Genomic DNA, 20,396 nt, shown 5'->3' on the forward strand with positions numbered 1-20,396 from the left:
ATAAAATAGCAACCCATTCATCCCTCTCCCTTTTTGATGCACAGCTCCTGTAGAGTGAGGTGAGGAGCAAGAGGTTGTATGTGACCTTTTGGGCTCCCATGATCCAAGGCCACCTCCAGCAGGTGCAGAAGACTCACAAACTTTCCCAGTTCACATCCATTGCTACTAGACCCTCTGGTTATTTTTTTTGCTGCAGCCAGGAGCTTAGGGTGGATTCAAGCCTATTCTACTCCTAGCTGTGCCAACACTATGGCATCTCTGAAATCCCTTGTGCCAATGAAATCCCAGCGGTCCGTGTCGGGTGGGTTTGTGGTCCTCAGAAGAGCTCAGAGGAGCCAGAACTGGCTCCTGGCTGCGGTCTAGAGACTCCCATGGGATTGCAGTCTTGCCTAGCTAAGAGATGGGCGCTTCCTAATGTTGTCTTTACTATGTTTAGCCTGTGTTGTCTTAGCGTGGGGTTTCTGCGTCAAAGCAGAAATTTGCAAACACTTCACGATGGGAAAAAGAAAAGCAGACACTGAGCTAAAGTGCAAGTCTGCTGTCCCCTGAAAAAGAGGGCAACAAAAAAACCCCAAACCCAAAGAGAGTCCTGACCAACGGCAACTTGCAGGATGAGGGCTTGCATCACTCCATCGGAGTAAAAGCCGTGCTAACGAGGGCAGAGTCCTGGGGTGGTAAAACAGAGGAAGATTTACACTGGTTGAAAGTGGTTTCCTTAAAATGATAACAGTGATACGGCGCTTTTTTGGCAGCTTGTGCCAATACTTGAATTTTAGAAAAGGTTGCAAGTTAATATGATGTTTTCTAGTGTATTATCAATTTTTAATATAGAAAGTGTTTTCCACTGCAGTCTTCAGGACTTGTCTGCAGCTGGGTTCGGTGTGCTGCCTTTGGACAGGTTGAGTTAGCACGTTCCTAAGAGATTACGTACTCACATAACCATCATCTGTCAAGTCCCCCTGTCAGGCTTCAGACAGGTAATTCAAGTAACCTTTCTACCATATCACTCCCAGGTAGTCCACACCTAATGAAAATTACGTGTCTGAATAGTAGTGTGGTAGCTAGACATGACCTGTCTCTGCACCCTCTTCTAGCTCACTCCTGGCTCCGCATGGACGTACCTGACCAGCTGAGTCTTTTCTCTGTTCATGTGTATTCAATTAGAAGAAAATATATGTTGCCATAGCTGTAGCTGCGAACCCGGGGCACCCCTATCCCTCAGCATACAAAAGTAAGGTAACCTTGAGACTTATAAAAGAAGCGACACTGCTCATTAACATTTCCATTTCATTGCTGACTTTCAGACTTTTTTCAGAGGAGGATGTTAGAGACCAGATTAGCGTTAGCACCAAACCTGTCTGCTGCTGGGTGGAAAGACTGAGAGTGTCTAATGTAAGCTGTGCTGGCTGTGCCTTGGTTTGTTTTGAAGTACAGCTGACTTTGTTCTGCCTCCCCGGCGAAGTGCCCGTTCCCATATGCAACCCCAGAAGTGCTCTGTCGCAAAGTATTTACAATGGAGCTTTGAGCTGCAGCACAGTGTTTACATTTTTTTAATATCTCCTCTTTTATAAATTGAAAAGAAAGAAAGAAAGAAAAAACCCCCAGCTTTTGGGATCCTTCTACTTTGCCAAGTAGCCCTTTGGGATCCTCCTACTTTGCCAAGTAGCCCTTTGGGCAAAAATTTCCTGCGGTGCAGCAAGAAAAGGTTTTAAAACGCTCAAAAATACACATTAAATTTCCATGTGTTTGAGCCTCCTTTAAATGAGACTGCTGCGGGTATTTGTTTATGGGACTCAGAAAAGAAGGTGGCAGAAAAATGGTTCTAGGCTGTAATTTAATTTTGAAGGAATAAAGACTTTTATTCTGCAAGTAGTTCTTGCTGCAGTGGTCATCCTTTTTTAAGGCGATGGGACTTTCCATCTAACTCAGAATCACAATGACCCTCCTATTCTCCTAAACTGTTTATTATTGTTAAAATAAAGTCTTTAAAGCCCTTAGTAAACTTGCAGCCTAATCCTGCTGACCCTAATTCTTACTCATGTGCACAGTCCAATTAAAATTAGTTGGGCTAAATGAAACAAATTACAGTCCTTTGAGTCGGCGCGATCCAGCCGCTATTTATGCCGTCTGCTTTTATACACGTTGCTGCAGGATTCATTCAGTGTGCTTGACCTGGAGTAATTATTTTCTTGATTACTTCAGAACTTAATCGTCACACACTGTAATAATTTTCTCTGCAGACATTAAAATGTTCCATGCCTTTTTGCCGAACATCTGCAGTTTCCTTGTTTTGCTGGATTTTCATATCAGGACAGATCCTTTTGCTTAGCTGATGAAAAATCTTGAAAACAGAGCTGTGTGTAATGCGGATAATGCTGCTTCCTGCTACTTCTCTTTCCTAAAAAAAAAAATCTTCAGGAGATATATTAGAACGTGCACGAGAGCCAAGTCTGAGAATCGCTGTCGCTTTTATGAGTTTTATAAGGTTTTAGGGGAACAATTAGGAAAAAATGGCACTCTCAGAACCCTCTAGAACAGCTATTGGAAATATATGAGAAAATTCACCCAATATCTAGTAATTTCTGTTTCTTGATCACAGCTGTGATATTCCTCAGTAAATGTCATAATCTTCCAGTACTTCCCTACCCTTTGAGTCATCCTCTTCCTTTTGCCACCGCACGATTTATTGCTGTGTAATTACAAGGAATACATGGTTATGAGAGTGCATTTCAAAGAACTGAAAGTCTAATTTTTGTGAAAATATCTCCTGGGATTAAGAAACGAGGGGGAAAACCAATACAGCTGGAAATTTTTCTAAATAGATAAGGCAAAACAAAATTCTTTCCTCAGACAATAGAGCTTTCTAGTCCTAACCGTATCGCTGCTTTGGCTGTAAAAAACACCGCAAACCCAAGTCCTTCCTTGGAGCTAAGCAGTCATTTTTCTTCTTATTTTCTCCTGCTAGGTTGGACTCAAAGTGTTTTTTGGCAGATCGGGAGAGTGGTTCGGAAACAATGATAATGACGGTGACAAAATGTCTGTCTTCCATGACCTGGACGGCTCGGTGACAGGCTATCCAGACACTTTCATAGGCAGAGCGGACAACTACTTGCTGCGTCATCCCGGGTGTCTCACCGTCCCGCGCTGGAACGGGGTGATGTGTACCGGGAAATTCGCACAGGTAACGGGGGGTGTCTGCAGGCAGCATGGCTGGGCGTGTTGGGGGGGTGTCTCACTCACTCTGAGGGGGTGATGGAGTGAAACCTACTCAACACTCCATAAGATAAGAGGTGAATAATAAATTGGGTATAATTTTACTCCTCTCGGTGTTACCTGCCTAATTCCAAGGGCTTGGTAAGGCTCCTGTTGTGCCGCTGCCTGCAGCCCATGGCTGTAAGGAGCCCCGTCTCTTCCCATTGCCCACAAGAAGCTGCAAGTTGAAATTGAGTTGGGGAAAGTCTGGTGTTTTCTAGTTCTTGCTTCCAGGTGTTTGTCCACTCTATCATGGGGCTCTGGTGGATAAGTCTGGTTCAAAAGTCTGGTTTCAAATTTCAGTAACGGAAGATGTTACTCCTCTGACACATCCCACTGCGTTCAGGATGGTGAAATGGGTGGTTGAGACACAAACTCACACTTCTTTCTTATTTCCCATGCAGAAATCACTGTCTGAGGGATGGTCAGTCTTAGGTCAGGGTGGTCTTTAACCTTCATCGCAGTTTTCTATAGCACACTTGAGTTAGAGACCTTAGCTGAGATGGCAACAACTTTGGTAGAAAAGGCTACAAATCCCAGGTAACCTTTCAGTAGGGAAAGAAAGGGGGAGGAGATTGTAGATGGAGGGAAAATATGACCTCAGAATCAGATTGTGGTTCTTTCTATGTTGCTCAAATTTCAACAAGGCCTTTATGTGTGGATAGAGCATACTGTAAATACGTGACTCACCACAGCTTTCACAGTCATCTGTAAGATACTGCAGACAGCTCTCCTTGCTCCTCCACTTCTAAAGGATATTACCATATTTACAAAAAAGATATCCAGGCCTGTTTTAAAACTCCAGTTACTTGGACATCCTGACAGGTCTCCTCTCTACTTGTGTTGAACAAGCCAAATATTAAGACTGTGTCTGGAGGGCGCACACAGCACCACGTGGTGTGATGTTGGAGAGTGGGTACTGGGAGCCCTCGCACAAGATGTGGCTTTTAGAGGGACCATTATGTTCTCCTGACCCCTGGGAACAGCCCTGCACTGTCAAATAAAGACTGCAGTGGGGTGCACTGCTGGATAGGAAAGGCAAGAATGGAATACGAAGTGATCTTAGAATAAGATCAAAGTTTGTGAGGTACAGCAGGTGTTATTTATTTATGTATTAAGAGTCTTCGGTGCACTTGGGAGCATGCTGCAGACTCTTGCCCCATTGGGAGTCAGTAGGCATTGCCCAGCCATCAGTAGTTGTGGCCCAGGAGGAAACTCTGCCTGAAGTCACCGAAGACAGGGCAGCATTAAAATTGCCCCAACAGGAGCAGGCTGTCAGGTTTCCCTTCGTAACATGCAATTTTGTGAGCATGGGGATTAAGAGAGCCTGATTTCCTACGTTTGCACCTCATACGGGTTTCAAACGTGGACTCACGGATTTTCCACATTGGGAGATTTCTGAAGGCAGTTTCTCTGTGGCTTCTCTGATGTGTAGTAAAGCATGGGCTTGCACTTTGGGTGGTCAGACACAACGGTCTGCTCCCCTTTCTCCAAGAAACTTTCAGGTGTGCAATTATCTTTGAGACCTCTATGCCTACATAATATTTGCACAGTCAAATCCAGATTATGCATGTCTCTTTAAGCTAAAAAAAAAAAAGTATGTGCATTTGCTTTAGCTGCACAGCAGAGAGCAGGAGTTGCTATTTCAGTGTCTAGACACTGGCCTTGCATCCCCTGGTTTGCCATTGACTCGGCAGAAGCAGGATTGGGCTCCTATGAAACACTCCCAAGTGCTTGGCACTTACATTCTGCTCTGTGTCTCTAGAGAAATTATATTCTCTGCTCTGGCAACCGAACAGTTAAATTCAGAACTGTAAACAAGCAGGCATTTATATTTTTATTTCTATTAATACCCTCCCAGTTATGGCACTCTATGTGGTGAGGCGGTTTTTCCACCATAGAAAATTTCCTTGGCTAGGTTTAGGCAAGCATAAACATTTGCTTCTCTGGGATCCGTTACTTACCAACATTTTTCAACTAATCAGCATCCAGCAGGATGAGTAAAGCTCATATTAAATGCTTCATTTTATGGGTTTTGGGTAGGGAAATATATATATGTGCAGGGTAGAAGAAATTGGTCCCATGCAGCAGTGTTTGATTTAATTTGGAGGGTATATATGTTGGAGTATTTCAGCTCAACCCTGGTTCTCAGCACCTCGACAAACCAATGATTTGTTTGTGTGCTAAATTCTGAGTGTCATATTTTAGATCAAAAGCCTAAAAGAGTGAATCCAATTATGGAGAAAGATGGTTTATTTGATCTTAGCAACTCTATTACAAAATCTGTTTTTCTTTTCCTTTCCATGCAGCTCTGGTAGAGAAGAACTTTTATTCTTCCCTAGCACAAGCAGGTGAAAATGTCCTTTCAGTTCAAGGAAATAGTGACTCTCGTGTTACTGCTGAACTGGGCCCAAGATAGTCAGCCTAGGGATGGGCTCCTTGGTGTGGAAAAATGAGATCCAAGTCCTTCAGCTAATATTGCAGGCAAATCCTTTTTGAGCAAAGTGTCTAGAGTTCAGTTAATTCCTTTTTGCTTGGTTTCTTTCATTCACTTTTCATGCTCATCTTCTCCTGGGTGTAATTTCCCCAGGAAAGGAAATGCCTGGGGAAAACCTATTCCTCTGGCAGCATATCCAGTTCCACAAAATCCTGGGGACAGACTTTCCAGAGGGCGTTTTAATCTGGCAACTCAGGTTGACATTCCCACCTTCCTATGGTTTGTTCATGGTCCTTCCTCCTCACCGTCTCCAAGAAGCATCATGCCACCTTCCCCACGTGGTGTCCGAGAACTTCCTTCAGTAGGGAGTGCTAAGAAATGCCTCGTGCTTTGGCTCCAATGTTGCCTTTCAGTACCAAAAAAAGGGTTCTGGAACCAGCTTAAAATGACGAAATTTACACATGCAAGAAGTATCAGGTCTTTTTGTCCTCCCCATTTGATTCTGAAGCCTGTAGGGTTGGTGTTGCCCAAACAAGACCAACCCCTTTTCTTTTAAATGACGACCAAAAGTCTCATGTTGGAATGTAAATAAAGTGAGGCGTTGAGGAAGACCACTAAATAGAGGGAGACTCACAGGGAAATCACAAGAGTTGGCAGCACCACATCTTCTGGCAATCTCTGTGAGTCACTCGGACTCCGTCAGCAGGGTGCTGAGGTCCTCGCTGTCCCATCAACCTGACTTTCAGCTGTTGCAGAGGCCAGTAATAAAAGAAAAATGTAGGGAGAGGCTCGTCCTGTAGTTCTTGCCATGTAGGTGTGTAAGATTTCCAAATGTACTGAACTGGAGACTCCTCAACGCCTTCATTACTTGTTAAAATGTAAATGAGATTCCTCAACCATTTCTGATTTTTATATAAATGGTAAGACAAGTGCCTTGGCTCCCACTGGGCAGCTGAAGCTGTGCACTTACTGCTTCCTTGCAGACTTCACAGCAACTCACCAGGAGCGGCGGTGAAACTCCTCTTTTTTGGTATTAGTCTTCATTAAAATAAGCAGGGTTTTTGGCACTACGTGCTATTTTCTTTTATAAGCTTAAAAAGGTGTTAGACAGTCATGACTGCCACATAGCTAAATTACTGTCAGTTTTGAATTAACAAAAAATGGATGCCTTGCTCTTATAAAACACTTTAGGAAATGCTCTTGGTTTTTCACCAGGTCGCTTCGTCACTACCTTACTGCAGGCGGCTGAAAGAGAAATTATTCCACTTCTAGTAATTCTGTTCTTGCAGTGAATGTTTGCAATTGCACTGATCCTGCATCTCCAAGTTGTACACCTGCAGCTGGTACTGTGTTTTCAGCGCCTGTGTAGCTGGTTTTGGTACTAACGCTTCTAAACGTGAAGCAAGAGATGCAGTGGGTAGCGAGCGGTGCTTTTCTAACCACAGGCAAAACTGTACAATCCCAGGGTACCTGCAGTGCTGAAGGACCGTCAGCACCTCACAGCCTGGGAAGAAGGAAAAGCCTGCAAGATATTTTTCAGCTACTGGTGTCCACGTTTGGACAAAGAGGTCCAATTTTGATCCCTGGTGTACACCAATGGAAAAATCAAAGTAGTCAGTGACATCCTAGCATGTCTTAGAGAAAGAAAGATACATATCTTTTTCTTTCCAAAATAATTTAAAAGTCTTCACTTGGAAAATTTCATAGAGAAATGTATTGCCCTGGGAAATTAACCTTTGTTGAACAGTCAAACAACCAGAAGGGGAGAAGGTATGTTTTGAGCGTCTCATTTTTAAGGTATTTTGCCCCAGTTTGACAGCTGACAGCACAAGCAGGACAAAAGCCACGTTAAAGAAACTAGAAAGCAAGCAAACCTTTTCTTAGAAACCAAGATTTTCTGTTCCGATGCTTTGCGTGTTGCTTATCTTCGTACTCGCTATCCAGTTGAATGGCAGATCCCCCATGAATTGTAAAAGAACTTATCTTCTCAGTTTCACAATCTACTTGGGAAAATTGCCATGTAAGCACAGGGAAATCTGACACATCTTTTTAGCATGAAGTGTTAGCAGCTAAAATGACAACTATGTCCATTAAACCATCCAGGCAAGTGGAAGGCTCGTGTTTTATAACGTTTTAACTAGCTCTTCTTCTCGTACTACATTAAGCTGTCACCACTTCTCATATTTTAAAGTATCTTTATGACCCACTTTCTTCTCTTAAATATTTCGATAGAGCTAACCAAAAGTTATGGAGGTGTTGCTAAGGAAGATGTATTTTTCATTGTAGAAAAAAATTCTCTTGTTACCCTCCTTTTCACTCCTATTCACAAGTGTTTACCCCTGCAAAGGTTAGATACAAGGAAGAAAAGTGATAAATTTTTTCCAGTTCAGTTCAAGTGAGTAAACATGTCACAGAGTAAAGGCTGAGGAAGAAAGAGGCTGCATTGTGACATCCTGAGAACACTGCGCTAGGACAGTGGCTGATGTGTCACCTACTTTGGGCCAGTGGAGCTCAAAGCGTTCTTTTTACTTCATTCATCTCATTGGGAATTAAAAGCAGCCTTTTGGTGGATGACTCTTCTGGGATTGGATTCCTCTCTTGTCCCTTGTTCCCTCAAATGAGGCCCAGAGGATGAATGGGAAAATGTAGGGTGCTGCTTTCTGTGCAGCTTGGTGTGCTCAAGAAGGACCAAGCCACCAGGACAGTTGTTCCAGAGATGAGCCCAGTTGCTGCAGGAAACATCTCAGCCAGTCCTTGCTCCCAGTCCAGAGTCCTGTTGACTTAGTGATGGTCCATGTGGGCAAAAGAGTCTCTTTGTGTAGGATCTAGATTGCTTGATCAGGGCATTTACCTACTGTGACCTCCTTTAGTGATAAACATTTTGCAAGGTCCACTAGATATACTACTCTGTTTCTGTGGGACTGAAAATCACATCCTTGGTGGCTTGCAATTCTGGAAGGCGTTCACTCAGTGGCCACTGTTGCTCATTGCAGGAGACAAAGTCCATTTACAAATATTTATATCAACATAGAAGTGTCATTTTTCCTTGTTCTAGTAATGACTGTTTCATTCTCAGAACAGCTGTCTCCATTATTCCTTAACGTCAGACCTGCGACTTGGTCCCTAGTCACTTGGGGAAAAGTGTCTCTGGCACGCTTTCCCCATTATCTTATTGAAGCCCACTGCAAACTCTTCCGGTGCTTTCTTGAACTCATTAACACTCATTGTAGTGAGCAACTTAGGCCATGCACAGCCTTCTCTCTCCCTCTTTCTCTCTCTCTTTTATTCCTTTTATGCAAATACCTTAATGTATATGGGAATCTTTTGTTCTTGGTAGTCTGTAATTTAGGAACTTTTGGGACTGATCAAATGCTTCCTTCCTTTCTTGGCTTATTTTATCATTGGTACATTTAATTTTGTAGTAAGTGTACAGCAGCCATTTTAATATTCAGTGTTTGGCTGGAGACATATGTTGGAAGGAAATAATGTCAAAGTTTGCAGTGATAGGACAGAAACTCTTGCCTCTTATCCAGAAAGACACAAGTGGGCTATTATTTTGCAGTATCAGAGTTCATTCCAACTGTTCTTTGTCAGAAAATGCTGTTTTGATTGAGAACAATTAATACATTGATGGGATTTCAGGTCCGAAGGGACCTTACTGATCACCTGCTCCGATCTCAGCACTTCCCCATGCCGGTGGGGACAAATGAGATTGAAAATTGCTTTATTGCATTGCATGTTACTGACTTTCCAATCATGGTTTGAATGCGAAGGGAAAATAGGTTTTCCTCTTTGGTTTCATAAATAAAAAAGGTCTTTTATCAGACTGTAAAAATAATTTTTTCTTCCTTGAACCATCAAGAATGAGCAAATGGGCTGCTGCTCAGAGATTGTTTGGGGTGAATTACTTGACCAATAGCTTCAGCCATCAGGAAAAATTTCCGTTTAATGCAATTCTGGGATCCACTTTAATCTTCAAGGATAGGATAGGTTTTCATCATTAAAGTGCAGTGGTGTGAAAGGAGGAATGGACTGAATATCCAAGAAACATTTACAACCACTTTTGGATTACTTCTTTGACGCAAGACCCAGCGTGAGGCTGCTGAATTCAGGGGTGAGGTGAGGGGTAGGCAGAGCCGGCCTGTCTTTTGGAGGTCTTGAGGAGCTCAAACTCAACACTGAGAGCAGGCCCAAGCGTAGAGTTCTGCTGAGCATGAAACTGGAAATGGGAGCTGAACTGGCTAGAAACCACAACTAAAATAAGCCTGTATATAAACCAGTGAGAGACAGTCTGAGACAGTCTGTTTTTGCAGAGCTTTCAATCTGTGTAGACAAGAGGAAGAGAAGCAGATACAGAGATGTCAGGGGCCAAGGTCTCATAGCCCTGCCTTAGAAGGCGGATATCCTGATAAATGGAGTCTCCCTCTCTCTGCTAGTCTTGGCTGTGCTTGTATCCTTGCCTGCGCTTGTATCCTTGCCTGCGCTTGTATCCTTGCCTGCAGTCTTAAAATCTGTTAAGAGACTACTGCCTCCATTTTGATCTACCTCAAAGACAGAAATTGAGTTTAAAAATAGTTTTGCTGGATGGATGCTCATGTAGAAGCTTAGACTTTTCTGAGCTAACATGGATTTTCACGTTGGGTCTTTTAAGTTCTTGATGCAGAGAGTGCTATTCTACACTGCAGGAGAGTGAAGGAAGCGGGATTAAAGGTGTCCTCACCTGTCCTCAGTGCATTTGGAACCCTTCAGGGGATATGACAAGCTGTCTGCTACGACCCTGCGTGCTGAGACAGATCTGTATGACTAGCTGTGCATCCTCCTTTTGCACTGGAATTTCACACGGGGCAAAGCAGGTGAACATCATGCGTTCAGCCTTAAAATCAGTGTTTGCCACATGACTTGGTCTTCATTTGAGTGATGGCAGGACAGAAAAAGCATATAACAGGCGTGTAGTTTGGAGTTGGTCTGTAGAGTTGAACTAGGGGCCAAGGGCATCTGTTGGTCCCTGCACAGCAGAGCTCTCTGTTGAAGCCTGTGGAATGTGGTACTTAGTCTGTAAGATTATATAGTCAGGCCATCAAGTTTTAGCCCCCAAAATTACTTGAGCGCAAAGATGTGGATTCCATTAGATACCTGGATCTAATCCAAAGCCCGTTGAATTAACTTAAGAATTCTCTGTATTTTCAATGGAATAAGCCTGTTTTTAAAGCGTAGTTATTTGAATTCATAAAATAGAGTTACTTTGCGATATTTCCTTGATTACCCTTCTCCCATAAGATTTTAAATACTGCATGTTTTTATGGTGCTGTACAATTCATACCTCACTTCACGGTGTCCCCATGAATGGTTGCGGATGCTATTTCTGTTTTACCTTTTTATTTGAACTGGAAATGTTTCAGTGACTTTCCAAATGTTCTGAGCTCTTCATTGGCAAAAACCATTTACAGGCAACGATGATCAAATGCACATGTTATGGCCGAGCCTGGCTGCTTTAGTGGATATGTTTGTCATTTTCCTTTCACCCTCAGCTTTATATTCAGGCCAGGCGCCCTGAGAATCTGACCTTATCCATTGCCAGAGCAGCATACCATTCCCATCCCTTGCGGTTGCAAGGCGTGAACAGAGGAGCACCGTACCAGCAGTACCAGCCCGTCGTCATGCTGGAGCAGGCTTATATCATCCGGTGGGATGGCAGAGCACCTGAGGACGTCATCCTGTACCCCATCAACTTCAACAGGTACTGCCCTATGTTGTTAGAAAAAAATGTTCTCTTTCCAAAAGGTCTGGGGCTATTTCCGAGGTTATTCACAAGTGACCTTTCAAATGCCTCAGTGATTTCCAAGAGCGCGGAAGCAAGGTGTTAATGGCTGGCACTTACTGATGCAAAGAGATGCCTCTGCTTTCACTTTACTCCAGCTTTTTTGATGTGCAGAGGCATTTCTCTTTCCAGAAAGTTTTGAAACGGAATCCAAGTGAGTCCTGGCCTGCTGTCCCTGAAATCCCTCCAGAAGAGCTCTGGCTCTTGTTCGTTTGTTTGTACTAGTTGCTGCACACATAATTTATCTCCTACATATATAAAGTGCAGAAATACATCAGAATGAGCACAGAGCTTTGCATCTTCTGTAATCCAAAAGGCACTACAGTCACTATTTCTTTTTACATAAAGTTTTAAAATGTTAGGACTCAGTACAGCAAAATTACAGGTTGTGCTGTGTTTATTTTTACATGTTTTCTTCTAGCGTTGTATAAAAGCGGAGTTTATCCATCTTAGATACCACTTTTTTCCCTTGCAGCCTGTTTCATTTTGCATAATTTTATTTACGGTTTTCAGTACTGTTTTTTCTTACTTCAGTGAAACTAGTTGTGCTTTGCACTGGTACACTGTTAGACTGTTAGGAGAGAGTCCTGCAATCCAGCCAGTTTAGCAGTGACAAACATTGCCACGGTTTGCACAGATGTGCCGACAGAGATGAGCGCCGCAAAAAAAATCTGACCGTCACCTTGGCCTCTCCGGTTTGTGTGACTCCTCAGTTATTGATAAAAATGCGATGCTGCAGGAGGACAGAGTTGTGCAAATGAAATTTTCCATGATTACACACAACCCAGGCACGCACAGGCTCAGATTTGCAAAGCAGGTTTCAGACAGCTGAGATGAAAGAAGTCAGAGCCCCTGAGGGCGTGAAGCAGCACGTACCGCTGGTAAATCTGGTGGGTTCCCAAGTCCCACCAGTGTTACCCACCAAACGCCACAGCCACCTGCTGCTCCTCCAGCAGAGCATCACTGCCGTGGGTTTAGCTTAGGATAGTTTTGGCAAAAGCTTGAACTCTATTTGGTTCCCCTTAACTTTGGAGCTGAAGAAATCTGGGGAAAAATACTGTCCTTAGTTCCCATTATGAAGCCCCAGGGGAAGGCAGCCATGAAGGGCAATATATCCTCTTTATAGATGCCCATTATAGCAAGTGCTATACCTGGTCCTCTTGATTTAAAGATGTAGTAGCTGTAGGGCCATGATTAAGTCACTGGAAGATCAGTGTTTTGACACTCTGGTCACAGAGTAATTACTAGAATTAAATCACTGTTTTCCATATTAATACATCTTTGTACAATTTAAGGAAGAAGAAGACCCATTAGTCACTCTCAGACAAGCTGAGCTTTGCAATTATTATCTGTCTTAAAATGATTAGCTGTTTCCTTGCAATTGCAGAGCTAAATCTTCTGCTGGGTAACTGGTGGTTGCTCTGTCATTGTGCCGATTGATACTTGCCAAAGCTTTGGCCCTCGGCCTTCAAGCACAGATTCAAATTTGAAGGCAGAACTGGGTCTTTGGTCAAGCTGGGCTTGAAGTTTAGCTCTTGTTCTAGCAGCAACTTAACTACATTTTGCTGTTGAAAACCACAACGTGGTTGCGGTTCTCTTTGTCTTGTGTGAAAGCAGTTATTTGAACAGGGCAAAGGTTCGTAGCTTTTTCTGATCCAGAAACAGTTGGCAAGGTGTGCGTTTTGAAAGACTGTAAACAAGAAATATACTGTAATGAAGGAAAACCACAATTGTACTTCATTTCAGTTGGAGCATCTTGCTAAGAAATAATTGGGAATGAAATGTGTGGTTGCTCTGTGTACACCTCAAGTATGCTGGATGCTAACTGATGTGACTCAAGGCTGATGCAATGGCAATAGTGAAATGTCCGGACTGCCTGCAAAAACATGGAGAAATGAGACTCCTGTGGAAGGGTAAAGGAATTGAGGTGAAAAAGAGGATTTAGGAGTTTGAAGGAAAACAAGCGCCTGCCTAAGCAGTGCCATGTATGACCTTTAGTAAACACTCTATTCCAGTCACTTCTGGAATGGAAGAAATCTCCGATTGTGGAGCCCAGAGTAATCAGTTAGAAAATCAGGGAAGACTCTTACCTGTCTCAAGTGGCTTTATGTTTTGTTTGTTCTTTTTTAATCCAAAATACCAAATAATCTGCCAAAAAACTGAGCTCTTAACATAGTAACATCTGTGCAGAATATGCGATGTAAGCCAAAAAATGCTTGATGAACTTTAATAGAAATATTCTAGGATTAATGACTTCAGACACAATCTGAGTGAACAATTAAACTATTTTTAGTCTGGTCATTGTAAAATGATGGATAGATATATCCGGGATGCTGTCTGTGCAGCTGGACAGCCCTCACACTTCTGGAGCGATTTGCTCCGCTCTGGCTAAAGGAAGGTCAGCGGGGAAATAAGGAATTTGACGGGGAGATGTGTCAGGATTTGGATTTCTGCGGAGGTCAGGCATAGCACTGATGTTGAATACTTGCATGGTTAACGCTTTCCCTGCCTCTGAAGCACTGTAGAAAGGTCCAGGAGAAGTCGTGCCAGTTCAGATGTCTATTAAAAGACTGGAATGTCCGGATTGCTGGGGTGGGCAGGAGCTGGTCGGGATGAATTCCCATGACTCAGCTGAAATTGGCAGCGCTGCTTTCTGTGAACCGCGGGTCTTGTCCAGGGAGTTCAGAGGCACCGCTCGGGTGGCTTTAAGTCAGCGGAGGGGGACACCAGTCACAGCACGGTCACTGGGATCTTTTTCTTTCTGTCGTGGGCACCTGAAGGGTCGCTGCAGTATTTGTGTCTTCTTCGCACTGATTCAAACCGTGTTTAGAGTAATTCTGCAGTTTCTTCACTTCCATCAAAATCTGAGGCTAAAGCAAGCAAAACTGCTGTGTCTCCACATGCAAATTTCCGCGTGGTGCAAACGAGCTCTTTAACACACGCCAACTCCCCTTCCAACGCGAGGTGTACGTGTTTGCGTTCGGCACTAGCTGACTGATGGGCAAATATAAAGCCACGTGGAGACCTGCAGGCTGTGTTTTCAGGCTGCTGGGGGACGTAGCTGTCTCAGCAGAAATGCCCTTATTAAGCCATAGATAGGGCTGTCTGTGGAACAGCTGGGAGTTTCCCTGTCAGGATGGGAAGGCGGCTGGGTATTGATGCTTCCGCAAAGAGGTAATGCGGGACAAGTAACTTGGGAACGTTTTGGCAAGCCAACAGAAGGAGAGGGCCGGCTGGAATTTTAATGACCGGGAATAAAGCGTGCTCCAGATCTGCCGAGGATGGCTCTCACCGGGCATAAAGCGTGTGCGAAACCTTCATTGAATGGGGACCTCAGACCCCTTCTCCATGGGCTTCATCTCTTTGTGGGGGCGGTTTACGCCCCCTCGGAGCTGTTTGTATGTTTTCTTGGGTGGTTTTTTTTTCTGCTTCACAGAAGTACGAGAACTGTCTGTAAGACTGAGTTAAGGGCTTTCCTCAAAATTAGTCTCCTTGAAGCACACAGGCCCACAGAGAACGCTGAGCTTGTTCCGGGAGGGGTGAGAGGCTGGCAAGCCAGGAGGAGAGGATGGAAAACATTATTTGGTTGCAAGTGCGTGCCTCCTTTCAGGTGCTGGAAAACAGTACAAAGATTGGCACTTCATACAGTAAGCAAAGTCAGAAATTAAGTCCTTCAATTTAACGAGCTAGGCTTTGTGCCTGTGCAAATTTTCTAATCGCAGAAGCAGCAAAGGCAAATACTGTTATCAAAGGCACAGCGCTGTTCAGTAAATGAGCCAGGCTTCTTTGTGCTATCAGCAAATCTAAAGATAAGAATTAAATCTCCTCAAAGCACATATCTGAAGTATAGTGTAATAAGTTGTGTTGTTGAAGCAGCCTGAAAAGCAGTGGCAATTAGACGAAACATTCCTTGCTTTAAATGAGCCCAGGCAAATCTCTATACTTGGCCTGCTAAGGCTCAGAGGGAAGGGTTTTCCCTTATTAGGGCTCTCTGCTGTGGCTCAACAGAGAATTCAGGGAAACGTGAGCAGCTAATAGTATAAAAAGGGTAATTTTTGTAGGTAGATTGCCACAGTCCTGCCTGCAGGGGCTTTGCTTTGTACTGCACCTCTCCCGACAGATGCTGTCTCCAAGGCCAGCCCAGGGCAGCCCTCCCCAGGCTCGCTTCATCCTCACTCTCTTGCTTCACCTGGAGGGGTACAGTGAGGCTCACAATATTGATGTTCTTTGGTGCCTTGTTGCAGGAGTTGGATCCTTAGGAGAGCCTTTAAAAAAAAAAAAAAAAAAAAACACAAAAAATTGGCAGGGGAGGGCCAAATTTGTTGTCAACCGCAAGCAAAAGGGCAGATGTCCATGTGTGTGCCGGGGAATGCCTCCAGCCTTTCCCCTGCCGCGGTGTTTGTGCAGGGATGGGCACAGGTGTGCTGCTCGACTCCTGTATTTGCCAGGCTGGAGTTCTGCGTAGGGCTTGTTGTCATATTCACCAGTGAATAATCTAAATTATCTGAAAATTCAAGGGCCTGGAATGAGTTTGTGTCTAAATTCTTCATTTAAAATAGCAGAGCCTTTGGGCGTTGGGTGATGTGAAGCCTCCAGGATGCTGCAGCCCATCCAAAAGCGGAGATTTCAGTGCAAGCAAACTTACGCAGCCCGTGTCTGCCCTGAGACTCTGGGGAACTTGTTATATTTGTATTTGTTGGGGTTGTGTAGGTAGGTGTTTTTCCTACGGCTTCTTATTCAATGCCAGTCTGATTCATACTTTCAGCTACTTGTAATTTTTGCGATTAAATTCCTCAGCGGTGATAAGGTCTGGCGGAAAACAAAGATAATGAGACAAGGCTAGAATGTGCTTGTTGCAGACTTGCCCGGTTTATGGATATTTCCTAAATTGTTTATTTTTCAGATTAGTTCTAAAGGAGCTTTTCCTCTTGCTTCCCAGATTGATAAATGCACAGGAAGGCAAAATTAGTATTTCAAAGGGGAGCTAACAGTTTAAGGCTGTGACTGCTTTTTTGTTCTTGTACGTACATGAATTCTGATCTCGATCCCCCAGATCTGGATGTAATACAAGTAACACCAGCACTATTTCCAATAATAATAAGTAAAGTGCTACTTGGGTTTCATAGCCTGCCCCTTCTGATAACATCTGTGATTCAAAGTTAATCATCCACACGACACAGAAGTCAGCAGATACATTTGAATTCCCTTCTGTCTATTTAAAGCCCTTAAATTACCCACAGGTCAACCCATGGATGAAAGCCACGGGGTTTTTTTAAAAAAAAAAAACCTGGAAAGAAGCTAAAACGTTTGCCAGAGCACCAGGTTGCAGATTGCACCATTTTAGTACAGCTGGGCCAAAGCAGGTGCTGGCATCGCCCTGTTCGAGGGATCCTGAAGCCCCATCTTTGCCTCCCCGCCTGCAGCCCTGGCTGCTCCCTGTCCTCCGTGGCTCCTGCTTGCAGCTGGCCCCGTGGATTACCAAGGTGACTCTGAGGAGAGACGTCTTTCCCCAGCTGATCATTTTACAGCATGAATTAGAGCAATCTGAGCATCCGACAGTCCCCAGATGGCCGTGGCGAACTGGGCTGCTTGTCACTTTGAAGCCTGGCACATGAAACCCGAAGGTTTTCCCTTGCTTTCAGCCTTCTACTGGTCCATGGAGCGGGGCTTGGGGCTCCTCAGGGCCACCAGCCGCTCCTGACCTGATGTGCATCCAAGGCACAGCAGCAGGAAAGTACAAAATACACAATAGTCAGTGATAGAGTACTTGGAAACGCGTTAAAAAAAGATACAAATTGAACTGGGGTGCGATTTCTCCATGAAAGCATGTAGGGTGGGAAAAAACATGATAAGATGATGTACTGTATTTAAATGCAGGAAGTTCTTATTTTTGCTTGAATCCAACTGTCTGTGAGCCAAATGCTGTCTGAGTCAGACCCAGGCTTCATGAGTATCAGCAGAAGTGTACCTCAGGGCAGGATCCCTTTTATAATTTGTTGAGCTTCGCAAAAGCAAGAATCATTCTTTTTGCCTAAGGAGGCACATGGGTAAAACCAAAAATTTTAATTTATATTAAGAGATGGCCTATGCTTTTGAATTTTTAATGGCATTTCCTAAATGGCAACATTTAGGAAAGGCATTTAAATCCCAATACACACAGCTCCAGTTAGCTACACACATACCTAACTTGTTACTATCCCTGCAGCAAGCGGTCTTCCAGAAAAGTCAATCCTTAATAACAAGGTCTTGAAAAAAGTTGCTGGATGTTTGCCCAGTAGCCGTGCTTTTCATCGCGGGGGGTTTGGATGTGTTTAATGGACTTGAGTTGAAGGCAGAAAATTAAAAAGAAATCTAGAAAAAGAGAAGGAGCGAGCGACAGCTGAAGGGAGCCGGTGGGAAACCCGGGTTCAAGGGAAAGATCTTGAACTGAAAGAAAGTGGTGAGGATGTGGCCAGGTTCCTTGTAGCTCTTTCTCCACTCTTCCCAGACCCTGTAAGGTGTGTGGGTATTTCTCGCTCCATTTTCCCCACCAGGGATGCTGGTTGGAGAGGAGGTGGCTTGTCCTGAAAGCAGGTTTTGTGCCAGAAGAGATTCATCCCGGTGCTGGGTAGGTTGTTGTGAGGTTGGGAGACATTTTTGGAGAGAAAAACCAGCTGTATCCTGACTGAGAGCAAGGAGCCTTGACCTCCTGTGATTTGTTCTTGGGATAGGTTGGAGGTTGAATGGCGGCTTTGCATTTTTTTGTCTTTTGAAGTTCAAAATTCAGCCTGTGAGAGACAAACTTACCAAAGCAGCACGTGGGAATTTCTGCTTAGTTCCCGTATTATGAAAAGGAAAGTTTCAAATTCCCAGTTGTCTCACTCGTTTTGAAAGTTCAGCTCACGTAGATGTTCACCAAAATGTCAGAGGGGTTGTTTTTAAATAGGAGTAATAACAGTTGGGGGAGACTGACTCACTGGATGAAAGTCTCTTGTTTTTTCAACGTCAAGGAAAAAATAAGTAATTTGTAGTTGTACTCTCCGGCATTCCCTCATTAGCTTACCCCAGATTTTCATCAGTGAGATCAGGATTTGGACTGTGCACTTCCATGGTCATCAGCTACGTGACGCACCACATCAATAAACGTGGTGGAGATGTTTTCTAGAGTAATATTCATCAGCTTAGAAGTTCCCTTAGAAAACACAGCCTGGATTGATGTCCAGCACAACCAGCAACCCCAGCACTAGATCATACCCATTTGCCCAGGACTGATATTCCATCCTGTGCAGTCAAGGGGTACGTTCACAATATTGACCGAGTGTTATTTGTCCTCTCCCAGGCGGTGGGAGTCCCAGGCATGCACTCTTTCTGTGCTTACTCCGGCCAAATCTCATCTCCAAGTTACATGACTCACTTCACATCCCACCACTCACAAAAATCTCCCCTCCTTCGCCTGCTTGATCGCATTTCTCTGAGTGGCTTTGCCTTTGGGAGTTTGGGGTTGAGCTGGGGGGGTTGCTCTGAGGGTTGTGAATGAGGTATGTATGTGTCTACGTGCAGATCTGTATCTACCACATGTCCAAGAACAGGAAACCTCTTGCCTGCTTTTTTTTTGCCTTTCCCTCGTCCTTTTTTGCTTTTGCTTATCCCAGGAAGCCTGCTCATTGCCAAAACATAAGGATAGTTTTTTAACACTTTGCCTTATGTTTTTGCTTCACCTGAAAGAGCCAGAACTGCAAGTGCCAATATCCTGGTGCAAAAAGAAAGTCGTTTTGGGTTTGTTTCACCCAGTCATTTCCAAAAGGACATAAACAGGCTAAATACATTCATAAAAATGCATGAATCACACTGTGGGGATTGTTGAATGACAGTAGCAGAGGGGCAGAAGTGTCAGGTTTTATACATGCTGGTGTGGGCAGACTCTCAAAAATTTTCCAAGTGGTGTTTGAAACCGTTAGGACCCACCGAACGCTGACTTTTTGCTAGTGCATATTTAGCTTTTCTCCTTCAAATGCCAATTTTTCTTTTGTAAAAACACATAGGAAAATGTTGGCCTGATTAAGAACAAGAATGAAAAAAGGAAAGAAGAGTGTTCCTTACTTCGAAAATGAACTGAACTTTATCACAAGAAAAGGCTGTGAACAGAGTTACTTAGTTTGGGGATGAAAATATCTTAAATAGCTCAAGTTAGTTTCCTACACATGTGAATATGGCTTTCCCTTAAACCGACAGCTAATTCCAATGTCAGACTTTCCACCTGAGAATATTTTTATTTGTTTCTCTTGCAAGAAACTCCTAAGAATGAAAGTTTAAAACAAAAAACCAGTCCTGCATATTGCCACATTGGAGAGCATTTTGTGTATCGATAGCCTGACTTCTACCCCTTGTGTTTTAAATGATTTTTTTCCCCGCTTTGTGCTGATCTTTAAGGATATGAGCATCTAACAGATGTTCCCACCGCATTCAGGCAAGGGTCTGAAATTACTCTGAATTTGTAATTTGGGAGGTACTGTGAATTCAGTGTTTTCTCTTCTTGCTAGTGCTGCGTGTTCCCCCAAGCCTCCAGAGCACCTGCAAAGATCCAGGCTGACGTGCCGGTACTGAGATCGGCAGAATAAGGACTTATATTTTTCTTATTCTGTCTGCAAATATTCACCCCAGGTTATCAGCTGGTAAATAAGACAGAATGGAGAGGTCTAGGCAGAGAAATAAAGCAGGAGCCGCAGTTTATTGACCACCCTGAAAAAGACGAGGGCTTCCTGCACTTGAGCCCCAGCCAGGAGGTCCTTGGTGGCCAGTGCAGTGGCTGAGGAAGGCACACGCACATCTGTTTGACTTTGGACACCCATGTCCAAGCCCTCCCATGCCTGATTACTGCTCGTTGCCTGCGGTTGCGTTTCTCCCTCGGTT

The 20,396-nt window shown here is 43.9% G+C and overlaps 2 protein-coding genes across 4 annotated transcripts in view; both read left to right on the forward strand.

Annotated features, from left to right (window-relative positions):
* Positions 1-20,396, forward strand: part of LOC141748211 (cell surface hyaluronidase CEMIP2-like) — a 59,123-nt gene that overhangs the window by 26,755 nt on the left and 11,972 nt on the right. Inside the window, exons 18-20 of one of the 2 annotated variants that reach the window (XM_074599868.1) lie at positions 2,966-3,181; positions 10,375-10,542; positions 11,218-11,426. In XM_074599868.1, coding sequence (XP_074455969.1) covers positions 2,966-3,181; positions 10,375-10,542; positions 11,218-11,426 — 593 coding nt within the window. The remainder of the gene's footprint in view (positions 1-2,965; positions 3,182-10,374; positions 10,543-11,217; positions 11,427-20,396) is intronic. The other variant, XM_074599869.1, reaches the window with a different exon arrangement.
* The window catches only part of CEMIP (cell migration inducing hyaluronidase 1), a 115,472-nt gene that overhangs the window by 19,674 nt on the left and 75,402 nt on the right, over positions 1-20,396 (forward strand). The gene's annotated exons all lie outside the window — the stretch shown is intronic.

The sequence above is a fragment of the Larus michahellis genome, chromosome 9, assembly GCF_964199755.1.
Source record: "Larus michahellis chromosome 9, bLarMic1.1, whole genome shotgun sequence".
In the NCBI taxonomy this organism is placed as follows: Eukaryota; Metazoa; Chordata; class Aves; order Charadriiformes; family Laridae; genus Larus; species Larus michahellis.